Source organism: Entelurus aequoreus, linkage group LG03, assembly GCF_033978785.1.
Source record: "Entelurus aequoreus isolate RoL-2023_Sb linkage group LG03, RoL_Eaeq_v1.1, whole genome shotgun sequence".
Taxonomy (NCBI): domain Eukaryota; kingdom Metazoa; phylum Chordata; class Actinopteri; order Syngnathiformes; family Syngnathidae; genus Entelurus; species Entelurus aequoreus.
In genome coordinates, this window is record NC_084733.1 from 34,656,814 (window position 1) to 34,676,689 (window position 19,876).

Here is a 19,876-nt window from a genome sequence, read left to right on the forward strand (position 1 = left end):
TCAGTCATGATGAAAACTGATGTGAGATGTTAACATGAATTATATTTTCACCAATCAGGTCTGTCAAGCATCCACACTATTTTTAGAGTATTTAAACGTTTTCCTGCATCAGACCACTTTGAGTTGGACATGTTAATAACATATTAGTCTTTTTGTATGTAACGTAAGTATTATTTATCCAATGGAACATTGATTTCATTTTATGTTATATATGTATTGTATATTGGCTATTTTAGGGGCATGGTCCACTGCCAGCACATCTAAAATGAGATCATGCGGAGTTGTTTTGGGCAACACAACTCGTGGCTGCTTCACCATGACAATGCTCCTGCTCACACAGCCTTGAGCATCCTGGGCAAGAAGAACATCGCTGTGCTGGACCAATACTTCCCTCCTAAGGCAACCTGGCTACTTGCAAGGGGATTTTAAAGGGAACCCAATTTGAAAACATATACGACATCAAGATTGTCGTGACAACGGAGATCCTGGGCCTTTTCAAGAGTGCATGGAGGGGTGCATAGAATGCTGGGAAGGTGCGTCAGGACTACAGGGGGATTACTCTAAACAGGAAAATTTGTAGTTAAAATACAATATATTGTTTGTGACACCAGTCCTGGAACTTCAATTCCTACAGAATATTTAATTCAAGCAAACTATACTTATTTGTAATTAATACATTTAAATGTGTTCAAGGTCTTCTTTTCGTTTTGTTCCTCTTTTTTATTCTGTAAATATTACCCCTCCACACCCACCTTTGAAATAGAGTTGCGGTGATTGTCTCTAAACAACAGGTGGTGTGGGTGGATGACAATTTCCGACTACAAAAAAAACAACCTAATCTGTAAAACCTGTAAAGCATGTCCCTGTCCTGCACCCTGAAAGAGTATTTGCATTGACATACATACACGCATATGACATCCGTACATGCTTGTTGCTACAGACGTTAGAAGAGATTGGGAAGATAAACAACTCTCCACTCGCTCTAATGCCTCAATGAGAAACCGACGTTTGGGTTGCAACTACTGTGTGTTAAAGGGCAACTATGATGATCCTGGGCATGATGTCAAAGTGCATCCGGCAGTGGAGGCTCCTCTATGAGGTCTTGGGGCACTAGGAGGTTAACTCCTTTACTACTGTTACCCCAGGTGGCCCTTGGCAAAGGCCTAGTACCTGACTTCCCCCTAGCCAGGGATACGGTGAAGACCTCAACGGCGGAGCAGGCGGAAGACGGTAGATATAAGAACTACCACAACGGCTGCAATGGCGGGAGAAGGCTGCAGCAGAAAAGGGTCCCCAGTCGTCTTGGACTCCATGCCACTGGACCCTGATCCGTTTCTGTCAAGGATCGTGTGGTGACTGTCTGTGCACCAGTCTCCCCACGTTAAACAAAGTCACGCACAGGCATCCTCCATAAAGGGATACACCCCTACCAGGAGGACCGTCATACTCGTTCGAGTGACCACCGATGAAATGATGATGATGATTGTAATTTACATTTAAAAAACTTCCTTGTGGTCTAGCTAATATGTATTGGCTATGCTTTGGTGTAAAATTTGCTCTACAGTCACATTTTTAACCCACTTTCTAAATGTGTCCGGTTCTTTTTGGTACACGTTCCTTTTAGATGCAAATGAACCGCTCCACTGCCCACCCACTCAAGAAGTATAAGAATTTACCCTTTGAAAATTCACACTGTTGAAATATATATACTGTATCCTAAGGACAAAAATCTCTGCTATTTTTGTTCAGTCACATTCAGAAAAAAACTTCACTAACAGTATACAGATTAACCGGTCACCACATTGGGTAGACCTGCGCACTCTTTGTTCAATAAAAGAACCACATCGAAAAAGTTCCAGTTAAAAGCATTTATCTAATTACATGTCGCATGTTAGTATTATTTTGCGCATAACACGATTATCTTAACAAATCATACTTTCGCTAGGTCGCTATACCGGTCTCTGCATCCCACGGTCACACCAACAGCCGCCATGCTTGTCATTAGTGTTTGTATTGGCCCATGTTGACAAAAAATATCGTGGACTAATAAACACAGAAATATTTTTCTTTTGTAAACATCACAGCAAGCGGGTGGGCATGAAACAAGAGGGAATAACACGGGAGGCTGCAGTCAATAGTCTTGGCGGAAGGCTAGCAAAGACCATATAGGAGAATGTCCATATGAGTATGTCCGTCAAACTGTGACGTCACAGATGGCCCACAAAAACAAAGTCTGAGTCATCCAAAACTGCGTGCATGCTCACGCCCAAAAGTGCATGAATCTTATGATTTGACAGATGAGCCTTGTTTAACCAGAGTATCCAACATTGTAACAACATTTATAGGTCAGAAAATAAAAAAATCATCATAGGTCCCCCATGGTTAATCTGCAACCATGTAAATATAGCAGGCTTTCATGCAACTGGCACTGCTCGATTACCAGTCTATGCGCCAGTCGGCTGAGATAAGCGCCAAACCCCCAGTGAAAACAGATGAATTGATAGAACATTTTGAATCCGCTTGTCGTCAGTGCGCTTTCCAGTCAAAAGCGTCAATTAGTTGTGTTCGAATAATTAAGGACTTGTCATATTGAAAGATTATGTAGGAGTGTGGAAATAGTTATTTGCATACAGCTGTTGTCAGAAGAAATGACACATTTCAAACCATTAAGCGTACTTTCTTTTTCAGACAGCACGTGTTAGATAATGCCCTTCAGTAGAAAGCTTCCAATGAAGGTTTCCTGATAGCAAAAACACAATGTAAGAGAAGAGTGTGTTGTCATGGTGAATGTTCAGTGTCTAAGTGGCTTGAAATCGGCCTTGACTCAATAGTGACTCAGGCGACCCTGAAACAGGTTCAATTAGCAGAGTGCATGTCCGACTTCATCAGGCATATATATATATATATATATATATATATATATATATATATATATATATATATATATATATATATATATATATATATATATATATATATATATATATATAAATAAAAGAGTGTATATGTCCTTACTCTCAACTTGGTTTGGCTCGATTTGTTTTGTCAAAGTTCCACATTTTTGCTATGCAAAACACAAACATCTACTACAGAGGGCGCTGATGTTTCAAGAAGTTACAGCTTCAAATGCCAAAAATGCTTAATTCCGGATAGTTTTTTGAAAGTGCCAACAAAACTGCTACTTACCCTGTAATACGAGGCAATGTGTCAGTGGAGAAGAGAGAAAGTTGAGGCTTATCCCGCTCAATAAGCCATATGTTATATTGCCCACTTTGCTTGGGGTGCAGATACAAGGCCATGTCCAAGCTACAGGGAACAGGGCCACTCCACAGCCATGGACTCAGCACCCAGGGGCCCCCAAAGGAGGAACCATTCACCCACAGAAACTGACCTAAGGAGGAGGGTAAAATACAAAACTGTTAAGGTCTGTAAAAGGTGTGTATAGAACAGTAACAGTGGTATCTCAACTTATAAGTATCTCAATGTATGAGTAGTTTCAGATACAAACTGTCTCTTGTTTTTTTGCTATGCTTTAAGTTTCAGTTACGAGCCCAACCCAATGCCGATTGAAGTAGTATTTGTCACATGTTTGTGCTATGTGAGCAATAAAGAGTTAATATATTGTTACACGTTCCTGTTCCTGCTCGTTTACACAAGAAACACACATACGTTTTGAATAAACAGGACACAATCCTGCACTGCGACTTCTTCTCTTTTGCACTAACTTTCTCAGTTACGGTGGTTGGACGACCGAATCAGAAAAACAAACCTTTAAAAACAGCCTGCCCTGTGAGCCAGCCCTGATACCACATTGTCAGTCCCCGTGTACAAACTACTGACTTGTATCCATGAAAATATTGAGAAGCTGCAGATGATGTGTTTCAATTTGTTCTGTTTTGTGTCCTGACACAACAAATTGGATGGTCGAGCATTACCTTTGTACACAGACATGCATATCTCTTGTTGACCTCTCTGGTCTGTCACTCAAATATGTCCATGTGCAACATAAACAACAATATCCTAGTTTTAATTGTTTTAAAACAAATAGGAGCTCATAGGAGACACCTAGAAAAAGTCTACAATCTACAAACTACCCAAGGTAATGCTGACCAATATTATTACATTAATTCATAAAACTACTGTAAATGTTTGTAGTACATGTTTTTGAAATATTTTGCAAACCGTATTTCTCATTTTAATGTCATGTCAGGCTTGTCAGATAAATTAAATACAATTATAATACAAAAAAACAAATTCAAATTGTGGCGTTTTGAGATGGCCAGGTATTTAATTGACAGGCTGATTTAGAGTTGTAAGTTGAGGTATCACTGTATTAGTATTAAGAATAGATGCATATCTTTTAAAACATTTTTTAAACATAATCAGCTGTGATGAGTGAAATTACTTTAATGACGTCTTGATTTAAACTACTCTGAAGTGAATACTGAATTCCTGAGCATGTGACAACGCATGAAAAGAAACACCCGATGATCCCCTGAACAGAGAAAAAGTTGAAAAAGAGGCTGCGGATGAGAAATCAAAGGAATACAATGTATTATTCTTTTCCTTGCATTTATATGAAGTCTCATTTCACTTTCAAACCAATCGTGCTCATCCAGGCAGGAAGTGAGTGAGTGAGGGGGACACAAATAGAATTGAAATAAAAAGGAAAACTATTTTTTTATGCACCCTGTTAAGGAATGCACTGTTGATGAGTTGAAGTTAAAAATGCAAAGCCAAATCTGACAGAATTAATAGATTTGATTATCCTCCCGTGGCATTGAAGATGAATACGGCATGAGGCCACAGATTATTTTGTTGTCACTGTTGGGTTGAGCAATTATATGGAAATAGTTTATTTTCAGTCCTTTTTCAGTTTGTTTACAGTCCCCTCACTCCTCTAGATACAGTAATTGTGAAACCATTTTAACGAGTGTCTTTGGTGACTGTCGTCAACTGACCAAAAACAGCTTTTATCACCTGATGGATACTGTATCTCTAAAGTGTTGTCAAAATCGGACCTCGAAATGATCATTCATGCATTAATTTTGTCTCGTATTGACTATTCTAATTCTTTTTTCACTCTTTTCAACAAGTCAACGCTAAAGAGACTTCAGACTGTACAGTATGCGGCTGCCAGACTTTTGACCGGTGCACCCAGAACTGCCCACCTTACCCCCATTCTATCCAGTCTTCATTGGCTTCCAGTCAAAGTCCGCATAGAGTTTAATATTTTAGTTCAACATTTCCGTGCGTTGCATGGTGGGGCCCCTTGGTAGATTGCTCATTTGTTGTGCCCGTGCACTTCAGGGCGCAGCCTCCAGTTTTCAGGCCACGGTCCCTTAAATATTCCTAAAACCCATTCTCAAACTTGTGGAAACCTGTGGAAACCTGGCATTACAGGCTGTAGCCCTCAGACTCTGGAATAACTTGCACCAGTCCCTCCGTGAGCTAGACTTTGTTGACACTTAAAAAACATTTGAATAATTATCTTTTTAGTAAAGCTTTTAGTTAATGAACCTTTTAACTATCTTTTTAAATCCACTTTTTATCCTTTGTATGATGTTGCCCTTGTTGTTTTGATTTAATTGTTGTATTAATTCACCTATGTTTTTCACAGTGCTTTGTCTTTTATCTGTGAAAAGCGCTTTATAAATACAATGTACTTACTCAATTACTCACAGATTGTGTTAAAGTATCCTTCTCAAACTAAAACACACGTCTTCTTGTGTATATCAGCCGCTGCACTCAAACAGCCTTTTGCCATTAGTTGAGGCAATATGCAGTTCATATGTTGGGCTGGGATGGAAAGGATGTGAAAAGGCCATGCACAATGTTTGTTGTGGCTTAACTGTGTCTTGGGAAGGATATTTCCCATTATTGCATCATCACAAGCTAATTAGGCATTTTACAACTGGAACACATATCGACTTATTAGATCCCAGTCCTATTAAATTCATGATCAGGTCTGATTAGCTTTACCATCTTACATTGGCAAGGAATCACAGATTATGCTAATTACAGCTCAATCACCTATTGCTGCAAACCTAATTAACGTGTACAACTTGCAAGCTGAACTGAACATAATATATGACATGTTAATTGAGAGTATCTGACAAAATCAGTTCTGCTCCACTACTTCACCATAGAGCGACATCACATAATCCAAATACTCAAAGTCCCAATTCATCATGTTGGCGACAATGATTCATGTTGAACAAGTGACTTTCAAAATGTTATACCTCTCAGGTGAAAGACAATCATGGGCATCCAATTTTTATGAATTTAAAAATATATTTTTAGGAAAAAAATTCAAATAGATATACCGTATTTTTTCTGACCATAGAGCGCACTGGATTAGAGGCCTATTCAGGTTTATTTTCATACAAAAGACGGTTATAAGGTGCAAAAAAGGTGTCATATTAGGATTTTTTTTTTTTTTTACATTTAAAACACTTTTTTGTGGTTTACATAAGATGTAATGGTGGTTCTTTGGTCAAAATGATGCATAGATTATAACCTACAGACCACCTCCAAGCTGCTTTCTGACCGTGTTTTCAGGTTGTGCCGTTTTTGTGAGCGGTCTTATTTACCTGGTTCTCCCTGTCATCTTTTGTCGTAGTTGTTAGCACTTCCATAGCAAATCTACCGACATAAATAAGTTAGAGCTGTACGCTGCTTTGTATTAGAAATGGCAACAGAGGAGGATTAATTCCCCACAACAAAAGAGTAGAGAAAAAGAAGGAGCTTATTGACTACGGCCCGGGCTATAATAGCGGACGTGTGCACATTTTTGGGACTTATGCAAATCCCAAATACAGCAGGAACCAAGAGGTAAGAAAAGTTGATTTTGCAAAATAGATCGAAACAAAACGGCAGATAATATGTCTCCTATTAGGTGCCATTTTGGGGTATATACACACACACCATAAAAATACTTGTATGAAGAAGCACAGTACGTCTGACTCTGGTAGCCGTAATGCTCCGACAATCCATCGAGCGGTGCGGCTTCACGGCTTACCAAAGTCGTACTAAAACATTTTGACATATTTTTGAGCGCTGTGTACAATGTTCTTTACTCTCAATGAAACGTCAACATTTTGGGCTTGCTAGGTACTTGCAAACATCATTTATTGAATGGGCGTCAACCTGCAGTCCACATGTATCTTTTATAAGTGACTGCCATCTACTGGTCACAGTTATTACACCATGTACCAAATAAAATTGCTTTGGTAAGCACAACCAGAATGAATACGTACATTAGGCGCACCAGGTTATAAGGCCCAATGTTGGATTTTAAGTGCACCCTATAGTCTGAAAAATACGGTACAGGGGTACCTCAACTGGAGAGTTCCCCAATCTTAAGAGTGTTTTTCAAAATAATAATTGTTATGCTTTAAATTGCAAGAAAAAAAATTGTTACAAGCATCCCTGCTATTAGTTGGCGTAACAAATGTCACAGTCAACCCCGTAAGATCCCCACCAAAACATACTCGCTCGCATTAGTTTATAGCTAGAGATGACATAACTTTCCAAGCATGGGAAGGAAGAAAGTGAGTGTGACAGACAGTGCTGAGAATTAAATGACATTCATTAAAATAAAATCAAAAAAATCATCAAAAACATGACAGAGCGGGTTGCCAACTTGGCAAAGCAATTCGAGCGTAACACTGCTCCTCTGCACCATACCGAAGCAGAATGAGTCCTACGCCAGCCAGGAATGTTGAAATGATATCTAAACAGTGGACATTTATCCACTGGAATAAGCTTCCCACACAACTGAAAAGTCTAACAAATTACAATATGTGTTGTTTTCTTGCAAAATATTGGTTATTGGATACTCTGTGTTACCAACATTGACTGGATTAGTATTTTAATACGAAATACAATACATATCATAGTTAGTTTACCAATAAAAGATTATTGTTTTTTAACCTGTGTATTATTGTAGTAGTTATACTATAGTTTTCAATGTATGCATTTTCATACTCACTGTATAAATTACAGGTTTTGAACATGTGTTTTATAAACTGTGCATCGTAGCTGTATATATACACAAATATAGGAAGTGTCTACAGGAAGCTATGGTAAACTAAAGGAAAAGCTTAGCATGGAACAAGGAAGCAAGAAATCAACGTAACGTGTTGCATAGCGCAAACAAAACAGCCAGCTGAGTGTGACGAAAAGCAGGAATAAATAGCTCTCTGATTAGTGCCCGGGAGCAGGTGAGCGTTCCGAACATTAATCAGAGACAGGTGAAAATAATCAGCACCCATGGCAACCAAGGAAACCCAAACCTAGGGGTGCTGAAACAGAACTAAGGGAGTCTTTAACTAATTTAAAACTTGTTAGTAGTATATTTTATTGTATTGTTTTTATACATATTTCTTATGTAAAAGTTCAGCTTTCTTTATGAAAGGCATGTTACGTGATCAAATTATGTTGTTTTGGGGGAGGGAGCAGGCACCAGTTGATTTACATTGATTTAAATTAATTTCAACGGGAGACGTTGTTTTCAGATACAAATGTTTTGAGTTAAGAGCTGCATCACAAAAACAGATTAAGCTCATGATCTGAGACAGTACTATAATCTGTTGCAGTGTCCTACTGTCATCTTCTCCAAAAATTGTATTGCTTGCAAAATAACACTCTTACCTGTCATACAAATTGTGTAAGCGAGCACTCACTGTCCACCCAACTTAACATATTTCATCCCACCACTTATTGATGAGATTCATATTTCAAAGCAAGTTTAACATTTTGTTGTGACTGCAGCTGTTTAAAACAGGGTATTTTTTTGTTCAGACACCTAATTTGCAACAAACATACATCCACGGCGCTAAATATATCTTGTGGCGTGCACCAGGGATCAATACTGAGACCAACATTGTTCAATCTTTATATGAACAACATTCGTAAAGTTACAAAGGACATAAAGTTAGTATCTTTTTCCAACGATTGCGTTTTGTTCAGGAGAGAAAACACAAAGCTAATACAAATAATAATGGAAGAAATTAAAAAATTAAAGAGATGGTTTGACAAAAACATGCTATCTTTAAATTTCAGTAAAACTAAAATAATGTTATTCGGCAACAGCAGAAGGGAAAGTCAAACACAAATACAAATAGAAGTAGAGATTTACGGGGTAAAATAAATAACATTTTTGGAAATTAACTGAGAATATTGATGAAAAAAATGACAATGAGAATAAAACAACATGGAAATGTCATCTAAAAATACACAATATAAGGTTGCAAAAAATATTTAAAAAATGAATGAAGCTAAATATGTCTTGGACCAAAAATCACTCCATATTCTCTACTGCTCGCTAGTGGCACCATATCTGAGTTATTGTGCACAAATATGTAGAAATAACTACAAAAGTATGCTTCATTCATTAACATTGTTTCAAAAAAAGGTCAGTTATAATAATAAAATAGGCTCCAGCGACCCCCCGCGACCCCAAAAAGGGACAAGCGGTAGAGAATGGATGGATGGATGATTAAAATCAGGTGTGGCCAGGCTGCCAATCAGCAGCAGGTGAGGGGAAACAGCGCTCAGGGAGAAAAGCAGGAAGGGAAGTGACAGATCGGCACACATTCAAACCCTTTATTTCTTCAGGCAGTGGTCTCCTGCTGGTGCCTCGAGTCAGGACCAAATACGGCGAAACTGCGTTTCAGTTTTATGCTCCTAAAATTTGGAATAGTCTTCCTGAAGATGTGACGCGAGCCTTAACGTTGGCAATGTTCAAATCCAGGCTGAAAACCCTTTTATTTAGTTGTACATACGACAACTGAATGTATTTTATCTACCGTATTTGATTTGATTTTAACATTAATTAATTAAGTATGATTGTTTTTTATAATGATTGTGTTTTTGATTTCATTTGAATTCTGATTTTATATTTTGATTTTTGCCTTCTTTTAATTTTCTCTGAAGCACTTTGAATTGCCTTTTGTACACATTGTGCTCTATAAATAAACTTGCCCTGACTTGCCTTATTAAGAGAATACAAATATTACAATTAAATGATTTAGTGCATTTGCAAAACTATACAACCTGTTGCCCAAAAATGTACAACAATTCTTCTCAGCAAAAGAGAAGCAATATAACCTTAGGAACAAGTTAAACTTAAAATATTTGTGTACACTTAAAACCTTTAACATATTCAGTATGTGGACTTAAATTATGGAATGGATTAAGCAAAGAAGTCAAACAATGTATTAGTACAATCCAGTTCAAGCAACTATTCAAACTCAAAGCGTTTACAAAGTACAAATAGGTTGAATCCTGATAAACATCTTGAACCTTATCAAAAAATAATATAATCTTATTCATCTCATTATGTGAATCATAACTTAATTAACTATTTATTATTGGATTTTTATTGTTTACTTACTAATGTATTTCTTTATTTATTCACTGTTGTATTACAGATTGAGTAGAAACCAATGTGTTAGTAATTGTTATGAAACGACAAGGGGTAGGAATAATGCTGTAATAAGAAACTGCAAATAACTGATGCATCATATTGTATTTGTATGCGTGTTTCAAATAAACCAACGGCATAACCATAACCTAAAAAAAAATCATGTTTACAGTTAGGTTGCACTGCAACATAACAATAAATAAAGTTGTACTTTGGTTAAATGATACTACAAAATATCAACTATAAAATGGATGGATATTTTTTTATTGCTTTGGTTTTGTTTGGTTTGAGATACTATCATTATCGTGAGCCATATATTGTATCGTGAGTAGTGATGGGTACCGAATTCGGTATTTTATAGTATTTCAATTGTGTTGGTTCTACTGGGTATAGAGTCATGTAAAATCAAACAATACTATCTATTGATTCTTTGTTGCCTGTGACTTCACATCTGGTTGCAGAATAGCCCTGGCTCAAACACTTGGCAGGGAAACAAGCACTCAAGCAACATTTAGCGCAGAATCAGTCAAACGGCCTCTAGGTAATGTTGCAATTTTCAAGCTCCATTTTTCCAAAATGCTCAAGCACATTGGATTTGTCATAGACATGCTACTAAGTCGCATTAGCGGGTTTGCATGGTGATTCCAACACCTTTAAATTTGGTAATTAAAATTACAAACAAGAAGCACATTACAATCAAACAGTAAGTGTTTAACACGCGAAGTCCCAGAGAAGGGTCAATTGACACTTTTACCTAGAAAACACACAAGAGGGTCATTTGACCCCTAGTCCCCCCTGTGGACACTCCTTTTGTTATGAAAATGTGGCTGTTAGTGGCACACGGCAGGGGGCCACTTGAGCCTGTGTGGGGGAGGGGACCTTACAGCTCAAGCTTTAGTTCTGAGGTAGGTTGTGTGTGTTTTTGCAAGGATCAACAGAATGAAGGGATCAACACTCTGACATTTATTGTTAAAAAAAATACAAAATAAAACATATTTACAAAGAATGAAAAAGCAACTGTTTTCCCAGTTTTGGTGTGGAGGGTTGTTGCAGAAGCAATTGTTATTTTTGTGTGCCAAAAATAGTTTAAAAAAAAAAATTTACAAAGAAAAAAGCATATTTACAAAGAATGAAAAACCATGTCCATGTAAACGTGACTGACATACATTTGAGCAGTCACTCACAATCCTGGCACTGCCATTGCTCCTTTCGGCATTTCCCACATGTATAATTTTTCTGTCTACCTAGACAAACTGCCCCTAACAGCCTCATTACCATAACAAAATGAGTGATTAGTGTATTCGGGAAAAGCGTCGGGCCAAATGACCCCTCTCTGGGTCTTCTAGGTAGACAGAAAAATGCTGGGACTTCTAGTGTTAATAAGTACAATATTTACAGTATAAACACTGTGTATGTCTCAACATACAATACGACTAGACTGGCACATTCAGCTTAATAGCAAAGACTACTCTCTGACTAGGCAACAACACTGTAGTATATACACTACTGCAAGCTAACATCTTAGAATTACAACTGCAAGCAAAGTCTACAATATAATACTTACAAATGAGAAAGATAAGTGAGGAAACTCTGATTGGCAGCGCTGTACAGTGCAAGCAATTTAAAAACAAAAAAAAGGAGCCTACAGGTGAATACAGATGTTAACCCTTTAATTTTCATTTTGCTCCTAAAATAAATCCGTTTAAAGTTGAACAAAGTAGAGTAAAATTTTTGCGCATCTGTATAGCATGTTCGAAATAAACTCGAACCATAACCATAACCAAATGGATAAGTGATTAACGCTGAAATGTCACTAATGACTCTGTGTGCGCTGCAGAGCTGTGTGTGTCCATCCTCCTCCATGCACAGAAGGGGGATGGGGGGCTGTTCTGTCCACTCATAGTTCACACACTCAAAGTGTTCAAACACAGAAGAAAAGTCTTAGTTGGAGGAACTGGTCAGTAAAAGCAGTGTTATTTTTGTAGACAAAAAAAAATGTGTCTTCGTTATCGTCAATGACCTATTTTCCCTTGACGAAATTAGGACGATGACGAACGGAAACAAACGCACGTTGACTAAAAACAATGACACAACTAATTGACGGTTTAGTCAACAAATTAAAATGAGACAACAATGTTGACAGACAAAATCCAATCATATCATATTTCGCCTTTGAGCGGGTGGGACAAAATATCCAATTACAGTTGCATGTGGGAGAGGGGCGGGTGGAAAAGCATGAAAAGAATCCAATCAGAACCACTGTGTCTGAAAGATAAGGTGTTTTGATGTTTCACCCGGGAAAGCAAGAATCAATACAAGACTTAAATACAATATGTCTTCTACATGGAAAAGAAAAAGAAGAGAAGGCATATGGACGCACTTTACAACAAAACAACTTGTAAACCCCGTGGCTCCGTTTTCTTTGGCAAAAATACTACAAACTTGAAGCGCCATCTGCAGACTAACTATCAGGACATCAGCGCAACAGTAAGTAGGCCAAAGCTAATATTTCCAAATGACTCATACTGTACTGAATTACTGGTACTATTAAAGATGATAGAGCAGAAGCAAGACAGCTTACTATACCACATGTCCGAAAACAAATACTTCCTTAAAAACAAACTATAGTAGTAGACCATGATCCCGCAAGCTGAGCCTACCCGCCAATACATATACCTGTGCGGTGCACTTCAATGATGTCCTCGGCACACTGTTCAACTTTTATTTTGCACAACGTGACAACGCAAAAGACCAGATTTTTTCACTTTTCAAGATAACCCACAAAGAAAGACAGCTATGTGAGATATATATACGTTATTTTATAACAATAGTTGCTGTACTTACACGGGACAGTGGCCAAGACGCAAATAATTGTGCACACTCAGTGTAGTTATACACAATATAGAATACAACTAGTTTGTTTCTTCCTATGACCATGCATCCATTCATCCATTTTCTACCGCTTGTCCCTGTCGGGGTCGCGGGGTTGGCTGGAGCCTATCCCAGCTGCATTCGGGCGGAAGGCGGTGTACACCCTGGACAAGTCGCCACCTGATCGCAGTTTTATTTAACAATTATATTTAAAGGCCTACTGAAACCCACTACTACCGACCACCCAGTCTGATAGTTTTTATATCAATGATGAAATCTTAACATTGCAACACATGCCAATACGGCCGGGTTAGCTTACTAAAGTGCAATTTTAAATTTCGCGCGAAATATCCTGCTGAAAACGTCTCGGTATGATGACGCCTGCGCGTGACGTCACGGATTGCAGAGGACATTTTGGGACAGCATGGTGGCCAGCTATTAAGTCGTCTGTTTTCATCGCAAAATTCCACAGTATTCTGGATATCTGTGTTGGTGAATCTTTTGCAATTTGTTTAATGAACAATGAAGACAGCAAAGAAGAAAGCTGTAGGTGGGAAGCGGTGTTGTGCCGGATAACGCACCTCCGCCGTAGAATGCACCCCCTGACTGTTGTGCCGGAAAACACAGCCGGTGTTTCATTGTTTACATTCCCGAAAGATGACAGTCAAGCTTTACCATTGGCCTGTGGAGAACTGGGACAACAGAGACTCTTACCAGGAGAACTTTGAGTTGGATACGCAGACGTGGTACCGTGAGTACGCAGCTGCGGCTTCCAAACATTTGATCGCTTGCCCGTACGTGCGTGCCGCTATGTGCATGTCACGTACGTAACTTAGGGGACTTCGGGGAAATATATGTGCTGTATGAACTTTGGGGAGGTGAACGGTACTTTGGGCTGAGGGATTGAGTGTGTTGTGTGGGTGTTTGAGTTGTATTGGCGAGTTATATGGACGGGAGGGGGGAGGTGTTTGTTATGCGGGATTAATTTGTGGCATATTAAATATAAGCCTGGTTGTGTTGTGGCTAATAGAGTATATATATGTCGTGTGTTTATTTACTGTTTTAGTCATTCCCAGCTGAATATCAGGTCCCACCCGCCTCTCACAGCATCTTCCCTAGCTGAATCGCTCCCACTGCCCTCTAGTCCTTCACTCTCACTTTCCTCATCCACAAATCTTTCATCCTCGCTCAAATTAATGGGGAAATCGTCGTTTTCTCGGTCCGAATCGCTCTCGCTGCTGGTGGCCATGATTGCAAACAATGTGCAGATCTGAGGAGCTCCACAACCGGTGACGTCATGCGCATATCGTCTGCTACTTCCGGTACAGGCAAGGCTTTTTTTATCAGCGACCAAAAGTTGTAAAATTTATGGTCAAAATTCTCTACTAAATCCTTTCAGCAAAAATATGGCAATATCGCAAAATGATCAAGTATGACACATAGAATGGACCCGCTATCCCCGTTTAAATAAGAAAATCGCATTTCAGTAGGCCTTTAATATTTTGGGCCACACTGAATATAGGAAAATAAAACACTGTACTTTAATCAGGTGATTCTTTGGCGTACAACTAGATGGAGCCCAGTTTCAGAATCACTGATATAATTGAATAGTAGACCTACTTGATATGATGTACACATTACATTTTAATGATGCGACAGAAAATAGTTACAATGTTATTAAACATTATTGAGCAAGTGCATATGTTTTACCCTGCCATGCACCTAGCTCTACTTGTGTTAGCGACAGTGCTAGTTAGCACAGTTTAGATATGTTCTCTGTGTTTAATTGAGGGTTGCAGCAGGCCTTATGATGGCTCATCCATCCATCCATCCACTTTCTACTGCTTGTCCCTTTCAGGGTCACTGGGGTGCTGGAGCCTATATGGCATTGTGTTTATATGTATGAGTGCACATATTTACGAGTGTTAATAATGAAGTTGTGATATTTAAGACATTTCATATTGCTCCTAAATTTGTTTTGTGCTACTCATTTTTTTTCAATAAGTAGCACCGGTGCTCCTAGTGAACAAGCTAAGCATACAGCCCTGACTGGTGTGCTCTCTGACAAAGTTTGCTTTAAAATATACCCTGATGAGACTTTAGATAAAAATACTGTTACCAGGTTTTGTGCAAATAATAATAATATTATAAAGCAAATATATAGCAAATAATATTATTACAGTTTGACGATAAAATTGTATCAGTGTTAAAATATCAGGGTCATTTTTGAAGTAAATTTGATTTGATTAAATAACATTTTTGACAGCACTAGTAATATGCAACTGAAACATTGTGAACGCACCATGTACAAAGTAAGAGGTTTAAAAGAGTAAGCAGCCAACTCATTGATGTGTGTAATTGCAATTTAAGTCACATTCGTATTTCATTTGCAGAAAAAATATTTGGTGTTTAATATAAAAAAGTGTGACTTCCCATTGTATTTAAAAAAAAAATGCTGTCTAGAAGTAGGAATGTTTTTTAAGCTTTGACATTAATTAGTCCCAGGGGAGTCTTCTCAAATCTAGCAAAAGGGCAAAGTACTCAGCACAGAGAAACAGGTTAGGTTGAGCCTTCAAACCAACAATATCAGCATTCCTCAGAGATGGGAGGCCAGTGGGTCTCGCAGAGTCATGAAGTGTTTGTTGTTGAACCATCATGAACTCAGCTGGACTCAATGCACTGTCATCACACCTCCACACCTATTTGTAACATTCTATAGAGTCAGCATCCATCGGCCTTTCTGGTCATTTCACAAAAACAAACCTCAGCAAATTTCGACATAGAAATAACTTGAGGCAGATGGCTTGGTTAGCTATGCCACTGAGACAATACCAACTAGGTCTGGGTGATAAATCGATTAACAGATTTTTTTGTTGCGGACGATTAAAAAAAAAGTTGAATTTAATTATTTATGTCATTTGGACTTTCAGTAAAAAAATTGGGAATACATTTTTTGTAACCAAAATTTAAGATTTTATTTTAGGCTGTATTGTTCATGCCTAATACTAACACTTAATGACTTTATCAGCCCATCAAAAACATTTTAAATGTGTCCATGGGAGAAAAAGGTGTGGTACTTACTTATTTAGGCCTATGGCTGCCAGTGGAGCAGACACCATCTAAGACTATTCTCCACCGAACATGGTTTTGGGCTATCTTCTGCCTCCAAAAATGTTCTTACAGAAATCGAAGCATTCAACTGGATGTGCCGATTGATCAGACGATTTCCATGAAAAAGTATGTGATCAGCCAGTGTTGATAATGCCTTTCAATGCCGATGACAAAATCTAATCACCTTAGGCTGATACTGTATTTATTTGAGAGTCAACAATAAAAGTCAAGGGGCAAAGGCAGCCAATGAGAGCCAAGGGGGCAAGGCTACCATCAGTTTATAATTTTTTGATGTAGTTTTTTTTATCTGTGCTCCATACACATGCCTTATTGTTCAAGCCATTGTTAAGTTAGCTTAAACCATCTTATATTACCAAAGGCTGTTTTATAACAGTTTCAGTTACAGAGTCGAGTTAAAACAGGAGAGCTACGGTAACTGTTATTTTTCAAGCATCATCTTAGGCTACTTATTAAAATTAGTTTACATACTATTTTCCTATTTAAAAACATTATTTAATTACTATTTCACAGGGTTTTGTCACAACTACACAAGTCATAATACAAATATCCTATTTTAGGCATTAAGGAAGTATTACTTAATGTACTTTAACTTAAATGTAGTTTATGTACTAGTTTACTTATTTTATAAACATTATTTAGCTTTAAACTCAATGACACACAATACATATTTGAATTGATTACATTTTGTACAGGATTTTTGTCCCAACTACACAGATCAGAATATAAATACCCTATATTATCTTATTCTAGGCATTTAAGTCAATATGATTTAATATGTTTTAACTTAATACATAGTTTGTGCTATTTTCTTATTTGAAAACATTATTTAACTCTAAATTGTCTTTACACAGCATGAAATCGTCAACCAAATGGCAATGTTCTACACAAGCAGATAATAGTTTGTTTGTTACTTTTTTAGAGCACCTTTTTATTTATTTAGCACAACCCCTTACTAAAGCAATAATAATAGTAATGATAATAATAATAACATTGCAAACTATATTTGCAGGCTAAAGGTCAATACTGTAAGCTAGAAGACAGTATGTTCTACAACATATTACATTTGTATTATTATTTAGCAGCATTTTGCTATATGAATAATAGCTGAGTCTCATACTCATTTTCCTTAATAAATAAACGATTCATTTTTAGGGCGATTGTACAGCTATTTATTATGGTAAATGTTCCTCTTTTAACTATTATCACTACAAACTATCTACGGCAGGGGTCACCAACGCGGTGCCAGCGGGCACCAGGTCGCCCGTAAGGACCAGATGAGTCACCCGCGGGCCTGTTCTTTTTTTTTTTTTTTTTAAATAAATCTACATAGAAAAAACACAAGATACACCTTCAATCAGTGCATCAACCCAAACAACCTCCCCCATGCACACTCATCCACACCCACTCACACAAAAGGGGTTATTTCTTTCTGCTACCAATATTCTGGTTCCCACAACATAGACAACACATCTGCAAGGGACACAGTCCCTGAAGCACACATGATTGTATAGGCTGCTGGTCCACTAACATTTTCATTAATTACTATTTTTTATGTAATTATTTTTATATTGTTTTACTTTCTTTTTTATCCAAGAAAATGTTTTTTATTTATTTATCTTATTTTATTTTATTTTTTAAAAAAGGGCCTTATCTTCAACAGACCAGGTTGTCAATGAAATTAGATTTGTTTAAAGGGTTTTTTAAACCAGGCCCAGTCCAGATAATGTCCAAGTCGGACTCAGCAACACACACCTTCATTCATGTACACAGAAAAAAATTAGGGAACACAACAGATTGCATATAATTTATAAACAAAATTACATTTTCAAAATAAGCATTTATGTACAGTCCAGATTATGTCCAGGTCACTCAAATTAGGGAACACAACAACAGATATCATATAATCTATAAACATAATTATACTTTCAAAATAAGCCTTTGATGACTTCTCATCTTTTTTTTAATGTTTTTTGGCATCATTATCGTTTTCAACCATGTAACTTTCTAAAGTTAGAAAATACTGAATAAATGTTTTAAAGAAAGTAATACTAAGTGAATATCTGTTTTTGGCCTTAAAAATAAACATTTTACCGAGTACTATAATTAAATTGACTAAATCATGATTGTCAATGAACTCTCCTAAAATAACAGAAACCACATTAAGCTTCATAAACAAACCAATCCTTAAACACATTTTTTCAACTTCCACCCAAAACAAAGACACAATATGACAATACCAAAACAAATGCAGGGTGGATTCAGGCTCCTGACAACAAAATCGGCAATCATCTGACTCTGTCATATTCCATAATTTTAACATTTTCCCTGTGGGTAAGAAGTTATAAATAATTTTAATTTGAAAATAACGATTTTGCACATCGATAGTGGTTTTATAGATTAGTTTGAATATGGCATCCCATGGCAACGGGCAGTCAAAAAAGTCCTCCCATTTTCCATTTGTGTTGTATGAGGCAGCCTTCAAAGATTTCTTTATTGAATAAAAATTACATATTTTTCTATTTATTTTAGTTCCTTTTTGCCAACTATAATTTCTTATTAGTGGTTTACAAACTAATAATTTAGTAGTTCCATAATTAATTAATTATTTGTTTCCATCTTTTCCCAATTACTCCATTTAGTTGATAAAATGAAAAGCTTGAGCAAGCATCACCATACATAGCTCTAAATTCATCATACTTCATAATTTTACCATTCTCATTGATAATATCATTGACAAAAATGATTCTTGTGTGACTATCAGTGGTACTTTAACTTGTATCCTTCCGCCTGCCGTCCTCTGCATCCTTGGGTCACGCCGAAGCAACGCTCACCAATCCTTGACAATACCGCTACACCCCTAATAACAAGTAACCCCTCACCTTACTACAGAGTATATCTGAAGCAGGTTATAATGCTGTAGCCATTTCTTTATGCTGTCAGTGGCAATAACAACATTTGAGCTGGCTTTTCATGTAACATGATTTTGCATGACAAGTCAGCTAACGATCCAATATAACTAGATTATATGCAGTAGTTCTTTTGATGCTGGAGTAAAAAGGGATGTGCAGTAGTCAATCCACCCCCAGGTCTATGCCTCTTTGAAACGGATATCCACGCTGTTAAAGTGGCAGTCGTAAAATCTGTGGAAGGGAGATAAGACTTACTGATCAGCAATCAGTCTTCATCAATATACAAATAGCATCTCCTTCAGTCAATTCCTTAAAGTGGAGATAATTTTGGATTGTAGATTTTCGCGAGGTATTGTAGGTATATTTACAAGAATTGGGAACGATATACCTGTGTAATTATCCAAGATAATCATCTATTTATTTGTATTTTTCATGTTTAATGAATTCGCTCCAGTTAGAAATAAAGTGTTGGTACAATATTTGCATCTGTGCATCACAGTTGACTGCAGGTAGGGTCGTTACAACCAGGTATTGC

General features: G+C 37.3%; 1 protein-coding gene across 1 annotated transcript in view; it reads right to left on the bottom strand.

Annotated features, from left to right (window-relative positions):
- Positions 1 to 2,712: 2,712 nt before the first annotated feature.
- LOC133645908 (ALK tyrosine kinase receptor-like) overlaps positions 2,713 to 19,876 on the bottom strand; it is a 607,090-nt gene continuing 589,926 nt past the window's right edge. Inside the window, exons 5-6 of the mRNA XM_062040838.1 lie at positions 3,187 to 3,391; positions 2,713 to 2,740 (exon numbers count right to left, since the gene is read on the bottom strand). Of these exons, the coding sequence (XP_061896822.1) occupies positions 2,713 to 2,740; positions 3,187 to 3,391 (233 nt within the window). The remainder of the gene's footprint in view (positions 2,741 to 3,186; positions 3,392 to 19,876) is intronic.